Source organism: Choloepus didactylus, chromosome 13 (genome assembly GCF_015220235.1).
Source record: "Choloepus didactylus isolate mChoDid1 chromosome 13, mChoDid1.pri, whole genome shotgun sequence".
Taxonomy (NCBI): domain Eukaryota; kingdom Metazoa; phylum Chordata; class Mammalia; order Pilosa; family Megalonychidae; genus Choloepus; species Choloepus didactylus.
Genome location: NC_051319.1, coordinates 3,261,124 through 3,281,881, shown reverse-complemented (window position 1 = coordinate 3,281,881; position 20,758 = coordinate 3,261,124). Strand labels below are relative to the sequence as shown.

The 20,758-nt window shown below is 39.6% G+C and overlaps 1 protein-coding gene across 10 annotated transcripts in view; it reads right to left on the bottom strand.

Annotated features, from left to right (window-relative positions):
* The window catches only part of MAST4 (microtubule associated serine/threonine kinase family member 4), a 674,031-nt gene that overhangs the window by 418,017 nt on the left and 235,256 nt on the right, over nucleotides 1–20,758 (bottom strand). For 2 of the 10 annotated variants that reach the window (XM_037801736.1, XM_037801737.1), the window contains exon 1: nucleotides 1,265–1,318. The exons of the other annotated variants lie outside the window; for them this stretch is intronic. In XM_037801736.1, the coding sequence (XP_037657664.1) occupies nucleotides 1,265–1,303 (39 nt within the window). In that variant the 5' untranslated portion in view covers nucleotides 1,304–1,318. Of the gene's footprint in view, nucleotides 1–1,264; nucleotides 1,319–20,758 lie in introns of those variants that run through there. 10 annotated transcript variants of the gene reach the window in all.

Below are 20,758 nucleotides of genomic sequence, written 5' to 3'. Positions count from 1 at the left end.
AGTGACCCCAAAGAGGACGTAGACACACACAAACAGCTGTGCATTACCAGAACTTTATAGATGTGATGGAAACAAAGAAGAGGAAATCCACAGCAGTGACTAACCATACTGTACATTCAAAAACAATGACCCCACTGAAAGTCATTAAGGAGGTAATCTGTTTACTTAGGTTTGGAACAATAGATGACACTTAACCTCAACTTCTTAAATCTCTCCTTTGTTTACTTGCAAATAATCTTTCAGTTTGCCTATAATATAATATTATGGTAATGTGAATAATATCAGTATTAGTAATTGACATTTAGAGCAAAAATCAGGCAGCTACACTGGTTTTATGGCTTTATAGATCTATGATTCAAAGACCTTTAAGGAATATCTGGCAGCATTTTTAAACGTGCTATACTGCCATATATTCTACACTTTAAAGCATAGTTTCTTTTTTAATTTCAAAAATAAGGAATAAGAGTTCAACAGTAGCTAATGATTAGATTCTCTCACAAAGAAAAATACCACTTCTATACAGGAAAAAGAGTTATGAAGGAGTTAAACATACTAATTTTGAACATACTTATGTTTTGGCTTCTTTAAACTTACAAACTGCCAAGCAGATGTTTTTTTAAGTTTCTCATTTGCCAAGTTTTAACTTGGAATACATTTGTACACTAAAATCAGAGTAATTTAATCAGAGAAACTTGGGCACAAAAAAAGCAAGGCATAAGATACATATCTTCCCTCATCGCAACATAAACAAATTACAGTGAGCTTTGACTGAGCTGCCAGCAGAAACTTTCATTTTACTGACAGGAGGAAAACTCCCAGCAGCTGTACACATCTGCAGCGCCATCGGACAGATGCTGCCGTGTGGAGGTGGATCCTGACACAAAACTGAGTCCTGTGTTCCTAGAACTGAACAGAGTTGCTACCCTCGACAGACTTCCCAGACGCTTGGCAGAATGCCAACTCGGCTCATCAGCTGTCACTGCCATCCACGATTGAACTATTTTTGAGCAACCCACAGAAAAATAAAACACCAACAAAGTATCAAACTAAAAGTGGTATCTATTGTTTCTGACAAAAGAACCCTCCTCGGTGAACCCCATAATGTGTCATACCTGTAACTAGAGACTCAGCTATCACACTGCCAAGTAGATACTAAAACCTGTGCACACATTTGTGCCCAGTACAGGAATGAAAAGGGAACTTTGAAATCCTCAATGACTGGCCACTGACAATGCTACATTTCAAGAATGGAAAGATCTCCTACCTGGAGCCCTCTTCTTCTTAGAATGCTTGACTCATCCATCTTACCCTCTGCTTTCTTTGAGCCTCTCACAACAGTCTAGCCATGCTGTAGTACCTTTTACTTCGGCACGTTAATTCAGAGCCCGGCAGCTGCTAAACACTTACATCACACTCACGCTGATTGGCGCCCGGAGTCAGCTGGTCCCGCTTAGTTATTCACTCCAGCAACTTCGGAGATCACGGATGCTTGCAGTTCGGTGGCAGAGAGCAGCAAGTGGGCTCCTGATACCTAATGCATTTATCCAGGCGGAGGCTCTTGTTATTAGACAGGACATTGTGGGATGCCCGTTGTTTCTGCTTCAAAATGTTGGCTCTGGCATTCCTGGTGACCAGTCAATGGCTTTAGGCAGTGGCTTCGGGTCACGCCTCTTCTGAGGCAACTATCAGGTCAAAGTGTCTAAGTAAATCAGCAGTGACAGACACCTCTGTAAAAGGCAGGGGCTGATTGGGACGGTCAAAAACTAGGGCACAGCTGGTCAGCCAAGCAGCACCACCAAGCCTGGCTCTCATCTTTTTTGATAGCATCAAAGAAAACAAAATGTAGCAGAACACACACGCTGCCTATGACTGAAAACAGAGAGCTCAGGACAACCTCTTGCTCTCCTGCCACCGCAGAACACTTTACACCTCCCAGCGTGAAAGCCAATTCATTTACATAAATACCTCACCAGTCAATTCTAGCACAACATAGAAACACTTTAGATTTTAATTTCCCTCATGATATTAACTTAGATCTGTTGATAGCTGACCAAAATGTAAAGAGGGTGAAGAAATTCTGAGAGTCGTCATTAGTTGGGATATTAACCTATTTATAGGCTGTAAGTAGCTTAAAAAAAAAAAAGATTCCCATCATGTGCAATTTCACAGTCTGTTTCAGCTTGTTTACTTCGTTCATCCTCATCTTATTTCAATTCAAAGCAACCAAGAGATGAATATTAAGTTTTCATTACTGGCATGGCACCAGGGTAACAATATATGAAGCCACCAATTTACAATAAATTATTCCCCCCCATTTCTATTCTAAAGATATTTAAATTGAGAGAATAGTTTGTCCTGAGAGACAGATAGAAGTACTACCGGCAACCTCCTCCTTCGCTCTACTCATCAAATTCTTTTTCTTGAAATAAAGGTAGTTAGGCAAAGAGACATAAAATTTAGAAGAAAAAAAAAATTGTGAATCATTCCTAGACTTTAGCTAATCCAGATATTCTAGTGATTTCTTAATGTGGGGGTAGGGAAGGAGGTATCCAGCCTTTCCTTACCCATCCATCTGCCGTTACACTAGCCTCCCATCTCTTTCTGGCTGTCAACACACTATTAGGCTTGCTATCAATTGATTAGATTATGTCATTAAAAATAGCTCAGGGATTTATGAATCTAACCACTGAGGAAAATTGATTGCATTTTATGTTCCCCAACAGTCTCTGCATATATCTGCAGACATACAAAGAGAAACCTTATCAAGAAATGCCACCTCTAGCAGAAGCATCAGCAGAGAAGTGTGTCAGGGTGTTTTTCCACTTAGGCGTGTTCATTTGATACCACTTAAGGAAGAAAACCCCAGGGAGTTTTTTTAGTTCTTGCTCATATGTGGAGGATTAATGCCCTCTTTAAAAGCAAAGCAATAAAAATTGGCCATTGCTCAAAACAAAATGTATTAACAAACAGTAGCACGAGAAACTTTTTAGCAAATTTTTTACAACTATGAATTTTTGTTTAAATTGAAGGACAAAAGAAAAAAGAAGCCAAGGAGGGAGGGGAGATCAGCTTGCTATCTCTCAGTGGCAATCTGCAAAGCTGGCTGAAAATAGATCCCCACCCTTCACCTGTGCTTTAGTTCTTCTCTTGCCAAGGGTGGGCCTGGCTGTTCAATGAAAACAAAAGCAATGACAATTGTTGCCCCTTCTCCCTCAAGTCACCCTCCTGAGAAAGAAGCATAAAAAGTTCCTTGCATGTGAAGTGCTGTCTTAGACGAAGTAGGTCAGGATATATTTACCAACTTACAATATTATTGTTATCTACCCACAGAAGTATTAGGAAGTGTTGATTTTTTTAAAAAAAAAAACCTTGACACAAGAAGACAGACTTAAAAGCAAAAGCCAAGCATGGTGTCCTTATATACACTTCTGCTGGTCCTCCTAGGAAAAGTGGGGTCTAATAAAGAGCACCAAGATCTCACAAGAGAGAGAGAGAGAGAGAGAGAAAGAGAGAGAGAGAGAGAGGAGAGAGAGAGAGAGAGAGAGAGAGGGAAAGGGAAAAGGCTTTTCCCCTTGAAATAGGATCATAGGCTATCAGATTAAAAAAAAAAAAAAAGTACAGCCCAGAAGTATCTTTTTGTGACTATTAGAGTAAGCTAGTTGGAAGTGCTATCCGAAGACATTTCGAGGACACTGTCACAAAGTCAGGTGATGTATATCCCAGATGAATACAGTCTGTGCATCTTAGGTGCTTTGCAGCTACAGAGTTGTTTGGTGGGTAGGAGCAAGAAAAGGGAATTTGGCTGAAAATGAAAAGTGTGTTTCCTAACAAAGGAATATTTTGAGATAAATATCTAGGTTACTATCCAACCATTTACTAAGTCTAAGATTATGACTATGACCATCATAGCATCAAATCTAGTATGAAAAATATCGATTACCTGTCAAAATGTATCACTTTGTGAAGTGATACACATACATTTTAAAGAAATAAAACCAGCCAGAGGCAAAAACATTTGGGACAAAAATGAAAGGCTGCTGAAAAATAACATCAAGCAATAATGGCTTAGCGGAGGGAATAGTAAAAGGAAAATTGCTACATTTACCCTTTGCTATATATTTCCTCATCAAGATAAACCATGTGTTAAAATGCAATAAAAACTTCAGATGATGACACTATTCACAGGTAGTAATTAGGGTCTAGCCTAATTTCCATTAATAAACTCATTTTTCCTGTGATTTTATACCTTCATGGAATACGTTCACAATATTGGGAGTTAATTCACAATGTACCAATCTCAATGTGTATTGCTTTTGCATGTGTACTCAAATAATAAAATCTGGTAGGCTTTGTAATTAATTGTAATCCAAAGCCAGGGGCTTCTTGGTGGTTATTTATTTGTACAAATGTACCACATGTCCCTCTATTGTAGGCATAATTCACTTCATGGAATACTCAAAATCCACAGGCACTAGAATAGGAGTCAAATGTAAACTTTAATAATTATGACAGTAACTGGCTCACAGAAACAAAAACATTTCCAAATCTCAACCGAGAAGAGGGAATTTGGGGGAGGGGGGAGTGCTTGTTTCCATATATTTTCGCAAAGGGGTAGACAGTGTTTATAACCACTGTCCACAGTACCACTGTTTGGTACAAGGATACGGCTTTGCCACCTGATTTACATGGTCAGATATTTTTCACATATTTACAAACAAGTTACCTCACTTCACTAGTTACATGCTGGTTACCCAAAGGAAACATATTTTCTGATTTCAGCAACTGAATGTTCCCTGAGGAACACTGTGAGGACTTAAAAAAAAAAAAAAAAAATAGATGTGAGACATTTGCAAACCTAACCTTTCTCACTACTCCGCTGGCCTAAGTCGGCCCAGCCCAGCAGCTCCCAGCCTCTGGCTTCTGAACTGCCTAGCCAGAAGCCAAGGGACCTGGGGTTTGAGCGGAGTAAAGAGGATGGTTTCCTGGTGGAGAAGGTTTCTCCCTCCTCATCAGCCAGAGGGGGAATGAGCAGAGCATCTCAGTTCCCCATCCCTCCAGTCAGAGTTCTGTGTTCTAGGAGCGTGTTCTCGAGTACTGTCACCACAGTCTGTGGTAGAATTGCCCCTTAACGTAAAATTCTAATATTTTCTTCTCTTTATCTAGCAGATATCACTACTTCTTAATGAACAGTAGATAGCCACAAAATCATTAACTATAGTCTCTTCTTGGTTATTTTTAGACATTCATTTATGAGATAAGTCAATATGGCCAAGTGGATATATCCCTCCATTCATCCCACCCATTAGATAAATGCCACTGGCCAATCAGTGTGACCTGTGTGTGTTTGCATATATGTGTATAAGTATGTGAGATATACAGATACAGATATATATAAAAGTAATGTAAAGGTCCTAAAAGTTTACAAAGGAGAAATGTATCATTCACGGAACTGTATAAAAGTATCCATTATTATGAAGAGAATCATACCTCTGTGTCAATTTAAGAACTTGAACACAAATGACCAATGCAGCTGTCTGGTTTGTTCAAATAAACATTTCGGTGTTTGCATTTCAATTTCTTCTTAATTTTTTACACTATTTCTCCCACGTTTCACTTCTAAAGATTTCTAAAGATTAGTGACAAGAGCTAACATTCACTGAGCACATACTATGTTTCAATCACAGCTCTAGGAACCCAAGCCCATTTAATCCTCACAACCATCCTGTGACTTAGGTACTATCAAAATCCCCATTTTCCTGCTGAGAAAACTGAGAACCAGAGAGGTTAAGGAACATCCCAAGATTATGGAGCCAAGGAAAGGCAGAGCTGGGGCACCAACCCTGAAAGGTGACAGCTTCTTTAACTCCTAAGAAAAAATTACCATATTCTAAGATGTCAGTGTCAGGACACACAAGAATGGGCATCTGGAATCCCAGATTTCATGGGACCAGGCACCTCTAAAAGAGAAAAGGTGCAGGCTCTCAGTTGCCTTAGGAGGGAGACCAAGAGGCTCCCGTGAGAGGGGAGGGGTGGGGGGAGAGGGCTGGCCAGAGACATATAAAAGTGAGGCCTCTATTTTCTTCTTACATGTCTTGGGGCCTCCAGGGGCTCTACTCTCGGTTTGAACATCTCTTCACCCTTCTGGCTCCAAAATTATACAGTTCTAAATATAACATTTATTTACAATCCAGTGAATTCCACAAAATCAAGGCACCCTTTCATTTGTGCCCAGAAGTTAAGGCCTAAGCCAGGTATGATAATATGCGGAGCTTTCGGTAACTCTTCATCTTCTAGTCCGATACTCTTCAGCTTTCCTGGAATTTACCATTGAAGGCAGCTCCTTCACTCGCTCTTTGTTTTCAGGTGAAATGACTCAGGGCACGGCTGCTGCCATTCCTGCCCTAGCTGGACTGGAACCAGTTTGGTCGCTCACCCGGTTCTAGGCAATTCTGGGAAGAACGAAGGGAAAACCCCAAGCCTAATTTCTCCCTTTCCCGAAAGCCATGACTCTCCAGCATATTTACAAGAAAGTACTCTGCTTTGAGAGTCTGTTCAGGCTCTCCCAATGAGAGACTTAGTAGTCTGGGACAAGTCCTTCCACTTGCTTGAGCTTCAGTTTCTCACCAGAAAAGTGAAGATATTAGTATGGGATCATAATCAGGAAGCTGGGGACAAGAGGAAGGTGACCTGGTGGGAAACTGGTCCCACTGCCCTCAAGGAAAGAGCAGCTGATGCTCCTCTCAGGACACTTGGTCCCTCATATCTCCTCCTTCCTCCTCCAGGCCATTATCATCCCACCAAGCATCTGCTTCACACACCCATGTCTGGCTTCAAGTCTCCTTCTTTCTGCCCAGGAACATGTGTGAGGCCAAAAGTGAGCTGAGCTTCCCATCGGCCCCTCCTCATTCCCACTCTCTCAACTAGGAAGGCGGAGCTCTGCAGCCAGCGATGAGCTGAGGCATGTGTCTAAATACACACTATAGTCACAATGGTAACCCGGAGGATAGGTTAGATACTTGGCTAAGGTTGACTAGTGAATTTATAAATATTTAATATTTATTAATGTAACTTACAGGTGAGACAGTATCATAAATGTTCAAAAGTAGAAAGACACTTGGATATAGGGTCCATTCTATTTTAAATGCCAGGAGATATTATATTAAAACCATGAATTACCTTTTCCTGTATTTTTAGGTAATCATTTGAATTTTTAAACTAAAGATCTAATTTCTAAGGTGGACAAAGACAAAGAAATAGCAATTCATACTCTTTGTGCCCTTTTCTCCCTAAAGAAAAAAAATTAAAACCTGTCAAGTAGGAGACTAAAACAAAGGAGAGGTTGCCTTCCAGGGGAAGACAGAATTTTCCTCCTCAACAGAAAAGAGAGGATCTAACACCTTCCCACTGACAATACACCAAAGTCTGTATTTATTCAAAGAGTAGCATTTTCCAAAACACATGTTCCATTTAGTAAAAATTGCAGGTGGGGTCACTAGCAAACATATGCCTATGTAATATGCTGCATCCCACGCTTCCTGCATTTAGCTCCATTTTCCATCTGCCCTGTAATCCTAAAGACTTTTTTAATGTATGCAATTGGTGCTTTCTACAATGTAACATGCATGATTTCAACTTTTCATAAGAAAGCTATAGTCTTGACGTTTGCATCACCTTTTTTATCTAATTATTTCTGGCATATTAGCCATCAAATCACTACTGACAATATGACAGGAATCATGGTATTGAAAAAATTACATCCTAGGAGGAAATAATAAAATATAAATAACATACATAATTTTCTTTTGAACATTTTAACAATGACACCCTCATATACATATGAAATATAGCAGACTATCCTCATAAATGCCCTAACATCAATCACAGCAGGAAAATATTCTCTACTTTGCTAACACATGGATCCAACAAAATATAGCATTTCTAATAAAACTGGGTAATACAACTTCATTTTTTCATACGAGAGCATTTATGAAGATCTGACAATTGGAAATAGCTCCAATATTTTTTTTCAATTATGCCCCTTCATCTCTAAATGATACACAGCTAACACTGGAACCATGAACTAATATTTAGCAAAATTTCATTTTTTATATTAATATGTAGCTTAAGATAAGAGTAGATGAGTGAAGTGATTTGGGCAGTATTGCCACTAGGATGCCTATCAATTCCACATGCTTTAGAAACGGCCACATTAAAATATGTAAATTAGTGATAATACTACTAGTATCAAGTCAGTATTTTATGAGCCTCTGAAACAGAGAGATATTTCTAAAGTGACAAGATATATCTAGAGATAAAAAGTCAAAGAAAGAATTATTTTTTAAAAAAAAAGTTTAACTCTATCCTACATATTCTAAGTACAGCTACAGAATCAGAGACGATAGAAGTCCTTTTGGGCTAAACACATATGAAACTTTTTTTCTTAATCCTACAATGACAAGAAGAGCAATTCTAAGCTAAATGCACTGTTACCTAGCTAAACTTCTTGAGAAAGGAAGAAAATATCTGGAAAATATTCTAAGGAGAAAAACCAAGTTAGTCACCTTGGAATTTAAAATCCAATTGATCATAGCAAGACCAAAGACAACATACTAAATAAAATTAGGATGTGATTCCTTTCCATAAATTAATCAAGCATTTTTTCTTACGTTCACATTTGTATATTGACATGCATTACAAAATAAATGTGACCAGCCTTGTGCAAGTTGCCTGTTTTAAACTCGAAGATCCCGTCTTGAGCCTTAGCCTACCTAGAGGCATCAGGTTAAATTAATTCTGAGGTTCTGGCTAGGAACCTCATTCTGATCTTGATTTCATTATGTGCATGTAGCCAAGCTCTTTTAGGCATGCTTCTACAAATACCAAACAGCCAAAGAGGTCTAAGCAGTACATATAAAAATGACAAATAATTAGGTTTCTTTTGAGCAAGAACACAGCAGTCCAGATGTTCCTCTGCCTCCTGTGTGCCATGACTTCCCATGTTGAGTGTGACTTTCTTTCACACCACCCCGTGTGAATATGCCATCAGTTCAATAGTGGCGAGAAACAGGACTGCCACCTGCAACTCGTTTACAGTTAAGGAGGGTAAGCACTCTGTTTCATGTAACAGGGCGAAGCGCATTTCACTTCCCTAACGGTATGAACTTTGCCTGCTAGCTTCCCTTAAACACAAAATGTGTTCCAGGTACTACCTCGTTAATCCTCATCAGCTTGTTGTGAAGTAGAAAAGGAAGAGACTGTTCCAATTTACCAGGGAAGAAAGTGAGACAACAAGGTTAAATGAAGAGTCCAAGGTCAAGAAAGCAGTAAAAAGGCAGAGCTAACAAGAGAATTCAGGCTTCTCCCGCCCCAGTCCCGGAGGCCAGAGACAGCAGCCACATCCCAAAATACTTCCCTTTCCTTTTACACTTTTACTATCCATCCCCCACAACTCCAATAGTAATTCATGGGCAAAGGCGTTCCAACAAAACTTTCCAACAGACACAAGTTTCTATAACTTCACAAAAAGTTAAAAAAACAAATATGTATACACACATATGTATACATACATATCTATACATATGTGTGTGTATAGAGGGGGAAAGCATTAAATGAAGGTCAGACCAAGATTATATGCTTATGAAGAAGTCATATGAAGCACTACCTTCATGACACAATGTTTGCACAGATCTAGTTAAGCAAGAGGATGTTCAAAACATGGTGCCTAAATTACAGGTGCATGGACCATGAAAAAATCTGCTCTGTATGGGTTTTGGTGGAAAAGCCTCTCTCTACTACAAAAGCATATATCAGTGCTCAAAGATTCTCAGGGTCCTATATATTTAGTCCATGACTCTTCCCTAAGACCTTGATAAGCAGCCTCTCTGTATTTTCCTTTCTCCATCTCTTAGCTCAAGAAAACTAAACACTTGTCTAGTTTTCTTAATAATATTTTAAAATTTTAAATGAAATAGAAGTCTATTGTAGAACATTTAGAATATACAAGAACACCATAAAGTCATATTTAATTTTAATGAAGAATGACTTATTATCCTTATATTTTTAAACACCAAAATATACATCCACTTTTACACATACAGCACCTGGAAATTCATACTAAAAGCTGTCTTTAAAGTAGCTTTCAAGTAAAACTAATAGATGGCTCTTCTTTAACTGAAGTCAACACCCAACAGTCTTCCACCAAAAATGATGGTAATATTTTTTCTTAAATTTTTTCGATCCTCCTGGTAGTTGATTTAATTCCCTAGGTTTATTTTTTTTCTAGTCGATATAAAAATTCAGCAGGGGCTCTAGCATATTATCCTTAAAAATCATGGAAATTATCTTACATTTTACAGACTGAGATAAAGTCACTAAGTTCTGTTTGAAATCCCCAGCTAGTCTATTTATATTCATTAATCTTAATGACATCATTAATATACAATGTGTTTCACAGAAACTAATTGTATTTTGCCAGAATCCAACATTAACAATTATGCCTCCCATTATCAGCTAATAAAATAAAATAAAATTTAAAAAATCTCATGCACGTCAGTGAATATTTTGGTATGGTAACTGATTTGCATTTTTAATGCTGTAATAAATTGAACAGATTATCATCAATTAGATAAATTAATATTCTTTAAGTAAGGCAATGGGGAATTATTCTGTCAGAAATCGACAACACTTGACACTCACTTCCTTGAGCTTTATTGAATATAGGCTTAGCCCTCTTTCGTCCCCTTATCTAAAGCTGGCTTTTGTGACTCAAGCTAATACCATACAATAGAACATATTCCTCTTTAATTTTATATACTTATCACTGCTTTAAGAAAAGACAGGAGATTAGGTAATCTATGCTCTTCAAGTAAAGGAGAACTATTCCCCTGGGCTATATAAAAATGCCCTGAGTCATAAGTCTGTGAATCAATTTGTTTTAATCATTGTATTACTACATCCTTTTTATCCCCTTGAAGCAAAAACCAATCACTAACATGAGGGACATTGAGAATAGAAAGAGGAAAACAACTCTGTCCCAGCATCCAAGACACATAAATGATCAAACCAAATACAGTGAGATCCGTGAAGACACCAGGACATACAAACAAGGTGCGTGGCAGGACTGAGGAAGGGAACATTAAGCCAGAGCGGGGAGGAGGGAATATGGGAGGGTTTCACAGAGGAGGCAAAGAAAGTCCAAAACAAGGGTTCCCAAGTTTGTCTGCATGTGAGAATCACCAGATCTTGTCAAAAGTCTAAAGCCCAAGCCACACCCAGACTGATTCAATCATAATCTCTAGGGGTGAGACACAGGCATCAGCAGTTTTTGAAACTCCCCAGATGATTCCAATGTGCAGACAAATTTGGGAACCACTGGTCTGAAGGAAGATGGAATTCTAAATGGGGAAGAGGGTGGATGGAGTCAAGAGAAGCTTGCCAACAAGAGAACAGCATGTACACAGACAAAGCATGGCACGTCTACAGAAATGACAACAGTGTGTAGCGAGGACCTGATGTGTTTGGCTCCTAAAAGCATCCACTTTCTCTAACCACAAATCATTTTAGAGGTTGACTACAAAACCATACTGCCCCAAATTCTGTGCTTTCACTCTTCCCAAATTCACAGAATGTATTTTCCTTCTACTTATTACACTTTTAAATAAAACAGCTTGAATACCTACAAGGCTTATTTTAGAGACCCTCTTATTGCTAAGTGTCTGTAATCTTCCCACAAGTCATTATAAAACTTGAGAAAAGGGGAGAGGGGAAAAGAGGTTATGGGAAATGGTAGGGGAAAGAAAGGAGTGTCTCCTGTGCCCACAAAAGAATGAGACTTTAGTATCTTTTAAAGAAAGGCCAGCATTTTCATGGAAAGCCAAGGCACTTTTTGTATAATCTTCCTCTAAAATTGAAGATCTGTGAGCTGGATAAGTTCTGTGTCTTGGCCTTACCAAACACATTACATGACTCAATTATAAGCAAACAGGATCCTTCATTTTTTCCTTCTTGAGGTTTCTCCAATGCCACAAGAAGTCTGGTGATGATTTCATACCTCACCGACAACCTTAAATGCCTGTCACCAGTGGGAAAGGGCATCTGTGAGGAGCCTGTTAATTGTATTCCTTAACTTTCGACTAAAGAAAACTGGATTCAGTAACATGTATGGACCCTGTTTAACCTATATACAAAATTAATAGGTTAAACCTGATTACATATTGTAAAACAATACACGGAGATTCTATCCAAGCCATGAGGAAAAACAGATTTCTTCATGGGGGGAAAAAACCATAATTATATCCTAATACTTTAGGGTAAAGCAGAATTTTATTCTTATTTAAAATCCTTATTTACCCTCTGAAAGGTTATCTTAGGTGTTACCAACTCAATTTCACTACTCCGTTTTCTGAAGAGATACTCATACTAAACTGTGAAGATGTTGCTTTCTTTGCATGCTTTACCATCTTCAAATATGAAAGCCACAACTAATACACTCTCAGCATGGAGTTACTCTTTTAGATGTGGTGTTTAACTGCACACACAATAAGAGTTACTAATGCTGCATTCCAGCAACATGAAATCTATATGCTCAAAAAAAAAGACTATGCCTAAGACTTTCCACTGATGTTTTTAAAATGCTACTTGTAATTTCTCCAGCTCAAGTATTCATCTTTTTCTGAACATAATTCAAATAGATAAACCCAGGGCATCAAAATGTTTTCTATATATTATTCTCTAAAAACCCCAAATGCTAACAAGATTAACAACATTCTTTTGCTCGCAGCAGTGATCTGTAGCCCAATAGTTGTTAAAAATTCTCCATGTGCCGTTATAAAACATTTTAATTTCAACCAGTATGTTAGCTTTTAAAAAAGTTCTTCCTGATATTTTTCTTACATTGAAAGAATGAGTTTTGAATGGTCTACAGTTTTTTTTTTTCCCCTGCTGACTTAGTGAACCACCTTGCACAAAAGGTATATCTTTCTCTCACATGCATTATGGATGGATCTTTTCAAAAATCCTCTGTCCCTTGCAAAAGAGATTTGCTGATACGCCACCTAGTGGTCAAATGTCACATGCATCAATGCGCTTCCATCTTATTTCTTATTTCCAGCTTTTAAAACTCTTGGTTATCTGAACTAACGGAGAAAAAAGACCATGAAAATACTTCTTCAGAGGAGGATACTCTAACAAGAAAAACAGAGTTTGTCCCGTCAAGGGTACTCTAGGAGGTGATGTTTCGAATGAGCCCTATGGGAGTGCTTCCCTTTCATCACTGCAGCCTGTTTTGCATATCTGTAGCTGCTCGTCATGCTTGATTTGGCACAAGGAAGGCAACCAATGGTCATGAAATACCCACACTAGGACACTGCTTGCCTGTGGTCAGGATGGAAGTGATGGAGCCCACCCAGCACAGACTGTGAACCGTAACAAACCCCAGATTTTTACAAATGTCATATTTTTAAAGAGGTGCACATGGATCATTCACAGATATTTTGATTTCATAATTTGTTACTAGACCAGGTTACATCATTCAGCTCGGAAAAATACCTGGGCTCTTCCTTCCTTGAGAAGGAATATGAGGTCGGGAAAGGGGCCAGGCAAATCCCACTGGCTGTTGATGTAAAGTTGCCCCTGGAGACTAATATTCCCTCTTAACCTACATTGGCCTGGATTAGGTGGAGTACAGAGAGAGTGTCCAGCTTCCCTCTCCTAACTTCCCAGGGGTGATATACACAGGATAATTAAAGGTGGTCTCAGACTCTATCGAGGGTTCGCGATGCCCTTCCAATGAAGGACTCAATTCTGAGAGCAAGGTGAGCAAGCTCTGTTCAATTCTTATTTTTGTCTCCCCTTCCCACCATCAGATTTCTATCTAATTCCTCTTTCACTAAAAAATACTGCTTACCATAGACTCCTTTTGTCTATTTAAAACTACTCAGGAATGAAATTCAAGGTTCAGAACCAGAACCACCGATACCTGCCTAATGGCATTCAATTAGCAGGTAACTGACAGCTATCAAGCTCCTGTTTGTCCCACTTGGATAATCTTTAAGTGAAAATTCACAGCGAGTTTGCAGGGCTCAGGGACTTAGCAGTATCTGCAAGACACTCCTTCTCACACCTGTCTTTCCTTTAGGGAGGTGATATGGCCTAAAAAGCACAAGAATGGCAACTGAGCAACTGGAATCCACCAGGTTCTTCCACTAACTCTCATATGCCCTTGGGAAAGTCATTTAATAAACTACTTCCTCTAATTTGTCTTAATTTCCTTAAAGGAGAAGAAAACATTTCCCCCTTTTTACCCCCCAGTATTTTGTTCTGAAAATTTTCAAACCTACAGAAAGTTGAAAGAATAGAATAATTATCCTTATGTGCTTTACCTGGATTCACCAACTGCAGGCCTGTCTCCACATTTGTTTACTTGCTATAAATATTTATGAAAATGCATTGCATACAAAAATGTTGGTTTTTTCCTAACTTAATAGGAAAACAACCCAAGTCTTGAGATTAAAAGCTCCCCACAAGAAGGTGGTAAAGGGTCAATAAATACATATTGAGCAAGATTTCCTGAGAATATTTATTAGGAATTAGACAATTGCTTCTTTAAAAACACTTAGAACCTAAAAAAGTTCTCTTATGAACATTTTCCAGGAAATGCTTTAAGAAGGACTGTCAGTACTGGTTGAACCCTAGAATCATTCCATTTCAGAGATGGAAGCATCCATTTCAAACCCTTAATTTCCCAGATGTGAAAACTGAGACCCCAGTGATGCTACCTTTGATCATCAACAACTTGTTTTTATATTGAGTTTTTAAAGAATTTTATTGTGGTAATGACTATAAAACAAAATTTCCCATTTTAACCATTTTTAAGTGTGCAGTTCAGTGGCATTAGATGCATTTACAGTACTGTGCTACCACCACCACCATCCATTATCAAAACTTCTTCATCACCCCAAACAGAAACTCTGTACTCATTAAGCAAAAACTCCCTATTTCTCCCTTCCCCTAATCCCTGTAAGCTCTAATCTACCTTCTGTCTCTATGAGTTGGCTTACTCTAAATATGTCATACAAATAGAATCATACACTCTTTGTCCTTCTGTGTCTAGCTTATTTCACTCAATCTAACTTTTCAAGGTTCATCCCTGTTGTAGCATATATCAGAACTCTGTTCTTTTTTACAGCTGAGTAATATTCCATTGAGTATATGTGCCACATTTTGTCTATCTACTCATCTATTGATAGATACTTTGGTTGCTTCCACCTTTTGGCTATTGGGAATAATGCTGCTGTGAACACTGACATACAAGTATCTGTTCAAGTCCTTTGGGTATAGGCCTAAGAGTAGAATTGCCGGGTCATATGGTAATTCTATGTTCAACTTTTTGAAGAATCGCCAAACTGTTTTCCACAGCGGCTGCACCATATCACCATTAACTTTTTTTTCTGCCATAAATAATACACTTCTCCACTACAAGAGAGATGAGGACTTCAGAAGGATAGGTAAAGAACAAGGAAGATGGGAACTGAAGGGAGTATTAGGAGGCAGTCAAGCATGGTCAAGGGCAGCAGCTCCCCAAACCCACTGACATTCACTGTTAGCAGCACAGCATCACTAAGCAACAAGGGCACTGCAGGAGGGCTGCCCTTCAGAGAAATAGGAATCTTCTACTCCTAAACTCTCAGAATTTCCTTTCTACCGTTGGCTTTACATTCTCCAAATTCAAAGGTCTGACCCCACTTCATAGACTGCAAGCTTTTCTATTTCTCCCTTTTGTGGATTGTGCTGGTAAGGTTTCTTCTGACTAATAATTAAACACAGGTTCTATCAGAGCAAAGATTTGACTGCTGCAAATGAAGCTTTACCACCTTCAGCTTTCCAAAATAACCACCTCTCTAAGCAAACGTCAGCAGGGGACCTCTTGAAGATACACAATGCAAGTTCTGTGTTTCCTGAGCCATGTTTCAAATTTTTATGTTAGAAATGGGATTTCCTCTGTTATGTTGCTCTACTGTCCAAGTAGTACAAATGCTTTGGTCATAAGGGCACTTCCAAAATCCCTGAACCAATAAAAATAATTCAGCCACAGAATATTAATTTTCAGTAATACATCTTCTATTGATTGTTTCATTGGCATACTTCCTGTGTGGCTCAGTGGTCAGCACCTCACCCACTGGCTTTCTTGTAATGATAATTATCAGCAATCTTCTAATGCATAAGGTCATACTATTATCCAACTAGCTCACTGCAGCCTTTTATTTTGTTGTTGCAGTCCTCTGCCTCCTGACCCAAAGACAACTATGGAATGTGGATAACAAGCAGTTTATGGACAATCACCAATTGCTTCATTTGTAAAATCAGGGCACTCGTGAACTCCTTGGTAAACTACTTTGAGATGCTTTGATAAATAATAGCACAGGTATACAATTACAGTATTGAGTCCTAAAGTCGCCAGGTTCACTATCAGTCCCTGTTACATTCACAGCTATCTATTTAATATTGCCTCTCCTTTCTGAGAAAAGTGTCCAAAAACCTGGCAGGAATCATTATTTAAAGAGCATGCAATGACTTTATCATTTGACAGTAGAATAGGGCTTTTTATTCCTTTTAATGTGTCCATTTACCTCCTTTACAAACTATGCACTAGGACCCTACAGATGAGCAAACCAAGATATCCACCAGATTATGTTCTCTTGACATGAATGACTAGTGAAATGCTCAAGCATAACAGATGTTAACCCACCCAGAATGTACTATGTCTTCAATCAAGACATCAGAAATCCTGTGAGGCTTTCCTAAGCTCTGAAATCCATCAACTTATTTGGAAAAAAAAAAAAAACTTTGGAAAAGAAGCAAAGAAGTGTGTGTGTAGGTGGACAAAGTACCTATTTTCCAACATGTCCTGGATCATTTTCTCAGTTAAAGTCCTAATGTGCTTAGACGAGTCTTTCAAGTATTTGCTTCTCATATTGAAAACAGATCCGTATAACACAAGCATATGTGCTTTTTATTCTTTACTTTTGCCCTAAAGTGCTGCCATTAAAAAAAGGGGTGTTGATATAGAGCAATATATTAGTTTTACTAATTTGCAACTGATTAGGCTGCATGTGGCTGTAAACTGTTCATTCTTTGCTCCAGCCAGGCTCAGATTTCTCAGCGGCAGAGCCAAGGGGCAGCAGAGCATTACTGACATCTCTCTCCAGCGTTCAGGCACCAACTGTGCGGGAGCCCAGGTGGCTGCATAAAGAGGCTAGCACACGCACTTCTGCCTGGCAGATTCTCTGGGCCTCTGCCCAGCCCCTCTAGGCTTGGCCCTCCTGTATTCCAGAAAGCCACCCCCTGAAAAGCCCCCAGGGATGTTTTTCCTGCAACCAGTTACAAGACTTAGAAGGACAGAGGGAAGAAGCACATGGTTGTTTTGTGAAGTGACAGCAAGCATCTCATAACTTCTGCTTTCCCAGGAAACTCCTTTGGGGGACTCCGCAAAAACCTTGCCATCCCACTTTACCACCTCCTTCCTCTTCTCACGTTCAGTCACAAAACTGCATTAAGATCTTTGCATATGGCCAATATCCTATCACTGTCATTAAAGAACTATGAGATTGGAATGAAAAAAGGCACAAAGAACGGTGGAGCAGAGAGGACAGCATCCTTCCTGTAATTAATTGGCTGTGGACCTAGTACCAGAACATCAATGGAGAAAACAGGCACCAGCTGCATCATTCCTTGTGAAAACTGATGTTTCCATGATGCTCTCATTCACGCTTTTGGCAGAGACTAGCTACATACTTGTTCATTAAGGCTAATTCTCTTTGTTTCTGGGAAGCCAGCTAGAATGTATTTCCCAGCCTCCTTTACAGTTGATGTGGTTACAAGGCTGAGCTTTGGAAGCGATGTGTGCTACTCTTTCAGATCTGGCCCACCAACACCTCCCATGCAACCCATCTCTCTTCCTCCACATGCCATCTGGGTGTCAACACCTAGGCGGACCTTGGAAGTGACATGATGATGGCAGAACTTTTGTCAGCCTGAGACCCTGAGTAGCTGCGTGGAACATAGCACCCCTCTGCCAAATGGCCTGCATGTGAGGGTGAAATAAACATCTATAGTGTTAAGCAGGTAAGGATTCTGAATATATTTGTGATGACAGCCAACACTTCTTTAAGTAACACAGCAGTATACATTCTAAGTCATCCTGATAAAACACTGGGAGAAGATTCACCGCATCAACAAATACAAATCATCCTACAACTAAAAATAATGGTGAACAAACATTCTCAAACCAGATATCATGGAGGTCATAGCTGTGGGGCTTTAAAGCCACTGTTTGAGACTTCACCCCCTGGGCACTGCCAGGCACTTAATATGATGGTGTATCCATGCAATGAAATACTGTGCCACACGTAAAAAGAACACGGTAGAGTTGGATGTACTGGTATGAAAGATCTTCAAATTAACTTAAGAAGCAGCACTCAGTATAAAAAAAAAATTATATATATATTTATGGAGTTAAAAACTTTTTTTTCTGCAACAACAAGAAACAATTAGCAATGATTAACTTTGGGGAGGGGGCAAGGAGGTGGACTGATGGTTTTACTGTTTATTTGATACCTTTCTGTATTCTTGGAATTTTCTAATAGAGTGTATGTATTATTTTCTATGAAAGTATCAACAAGGGTATCAACATTGTGGGTCATTTTTTTTTCCTTTTTCAGACATCTCTGTATTTTTTAAAAATGTAACTCAGCAGCAGCAATGAATGAAGGAGCACATAAGTAGAAAGACAGCTTCTTATGGACCCTCCTCACAGCCAGATAACCCCCCAAATGAGGGCAGGGTGAGGCTGTTTCTGATGGACTACCAACCATGGCTGCACAGCTCAGTATTGGTCTTGGTACCACAGGGGGCCACAAGGTAAGCTTAGGGCTCCCCTATTTGTTCACATGAAAAGTAACTCGTGGCAAGAGCAGCCTCATCTAGTGATCACTGTAGAAATGCCCTAAGAGCCAGCTCCATGTAAGTTCTTTCCCAGAAGAATTAATATACTTTTCCCTCAGAGTACAAAGCTATTCGTCTAAATACCACATGGGGGGTGGGGGGTGGGCTATAGTTTCAGACTCTGGAGAAAGGCACCCCGAAAGTAAAATGCAGGGTAAGGGGAGCACTTGCTGGGACACAAGCAAGTTTTAGAGGGTGTGTGCTTGGGAATGATCTTTCCTAATCCGGGAGAAATTCTGGGTCTCATTTAAAAAATATCCATCAGAAAAACACTTCTTCAGCCTGTACGTTTTCCAATAAAGCACAAAAACATATCTTACAACAGAGTCTGGTTCTTCTCTTTGCTCAGGTTTGATTTCCACAGCCATGGAAAAAATGCTGACCTGAGGCATGGGGATCAGAGCTGGCACAACGCAGGCACTGGCTGAGCCGTTGCTATTTTGTTTAAATTGACTGGACACAATTCTACCAGAACACCAAAGTTACGGCAGAGAGAATGTGCATCTGAATATTCTGAGATAAATGGTTTATGCTTCAGTATCAGGCACTACTAAATGTAGGGCAAAGAGGGTGCTGTTAAAGCAAGTGAGGTTTCCAGAGCCCCTGCTGCTGTTCTAGGAACGAGGACACAAAAAGACACCACCCCTGCTGGGCATCCAGAAGTCCACAGGTTCATGCGGAACAGACATTAAAAAAATTACAACTAGCCAAACATCCAATATTTAATATATTTTATGTATACATACACACACACACACACACACACACACACACACACACACACACTTAGGCTAACACTCTTCTGCACTTGATTTCAACTCTGCATTTTCCATCCTTAAAGTGTTCTGGACCAGAAACAACAGAACCTATTTGATTTTGGGCTGTCATCTGACATCAGTGTTAAATGGAGTCACTCCAAAAGCAAACCAGAGGACCTGCCCAGGATTGTATGTAACTATAAGAACAGAGCCTACCATTTAGCACTTAGGCTCCAAATTGTTCCAACCACATGACCCACAGCCCTTGTGAGCATTCCTCTTAAAAAAAAAAAAACTTATTGAAAAAACCTCAGGCCACATTTTAAAATAATGTTCTTCACAACAAAATTTCACTGGACAGATGACTAAATAATGGGATTATGACTCCAACTTGGCAAAGTGAAAACCATGACAGGAAACCCAGGTAAAGGATATACTGAATATTCCCAAGTCATGACTCTGCAGAGTCTAAAACATCCTTGGAAACAGAAGAAAGGGAAAGGGAAGCTGTGCAGTTGTAAAGAACAGGGAGACACATGGAACATCATCCTTGGGGCTACCGTCAACTGTTCTTTTCTATTCTAGCCTCAAGGCAGGGAGAGGTAGATGCTGCCACCTAGAGCTATCTAGGGATATGCACTTTGATATAAGGCAGTCAACACAAAAGCACTGGTGGCAGAGGCAGTGGAGGGCTGCACGCTCTCAGGCAAGCAGCTGCCAGAGGGACACAGAATTTCAAGAACCAGATTCCTGATTTATTTGAGGAGAGGAAAGGCAAAGAGGAAACGCCCAGCCGACAGAGCATCTTCAACCCCACAATTCCTGTGAGCATAAGCATGTAAACGCCTCTGTGAGGGGAAAGTGGGGCATGAGGAAATGGAAGGATGAAGGGGAAGAGAGCAAAAGAATAAAAGATGAAAACAACAACAGCAAAAATACGGGTAGTGCAGGCCAGGCACGGCCCCCGGGACACAGGGTTGGCATTTGGTGAGCACCTGCGG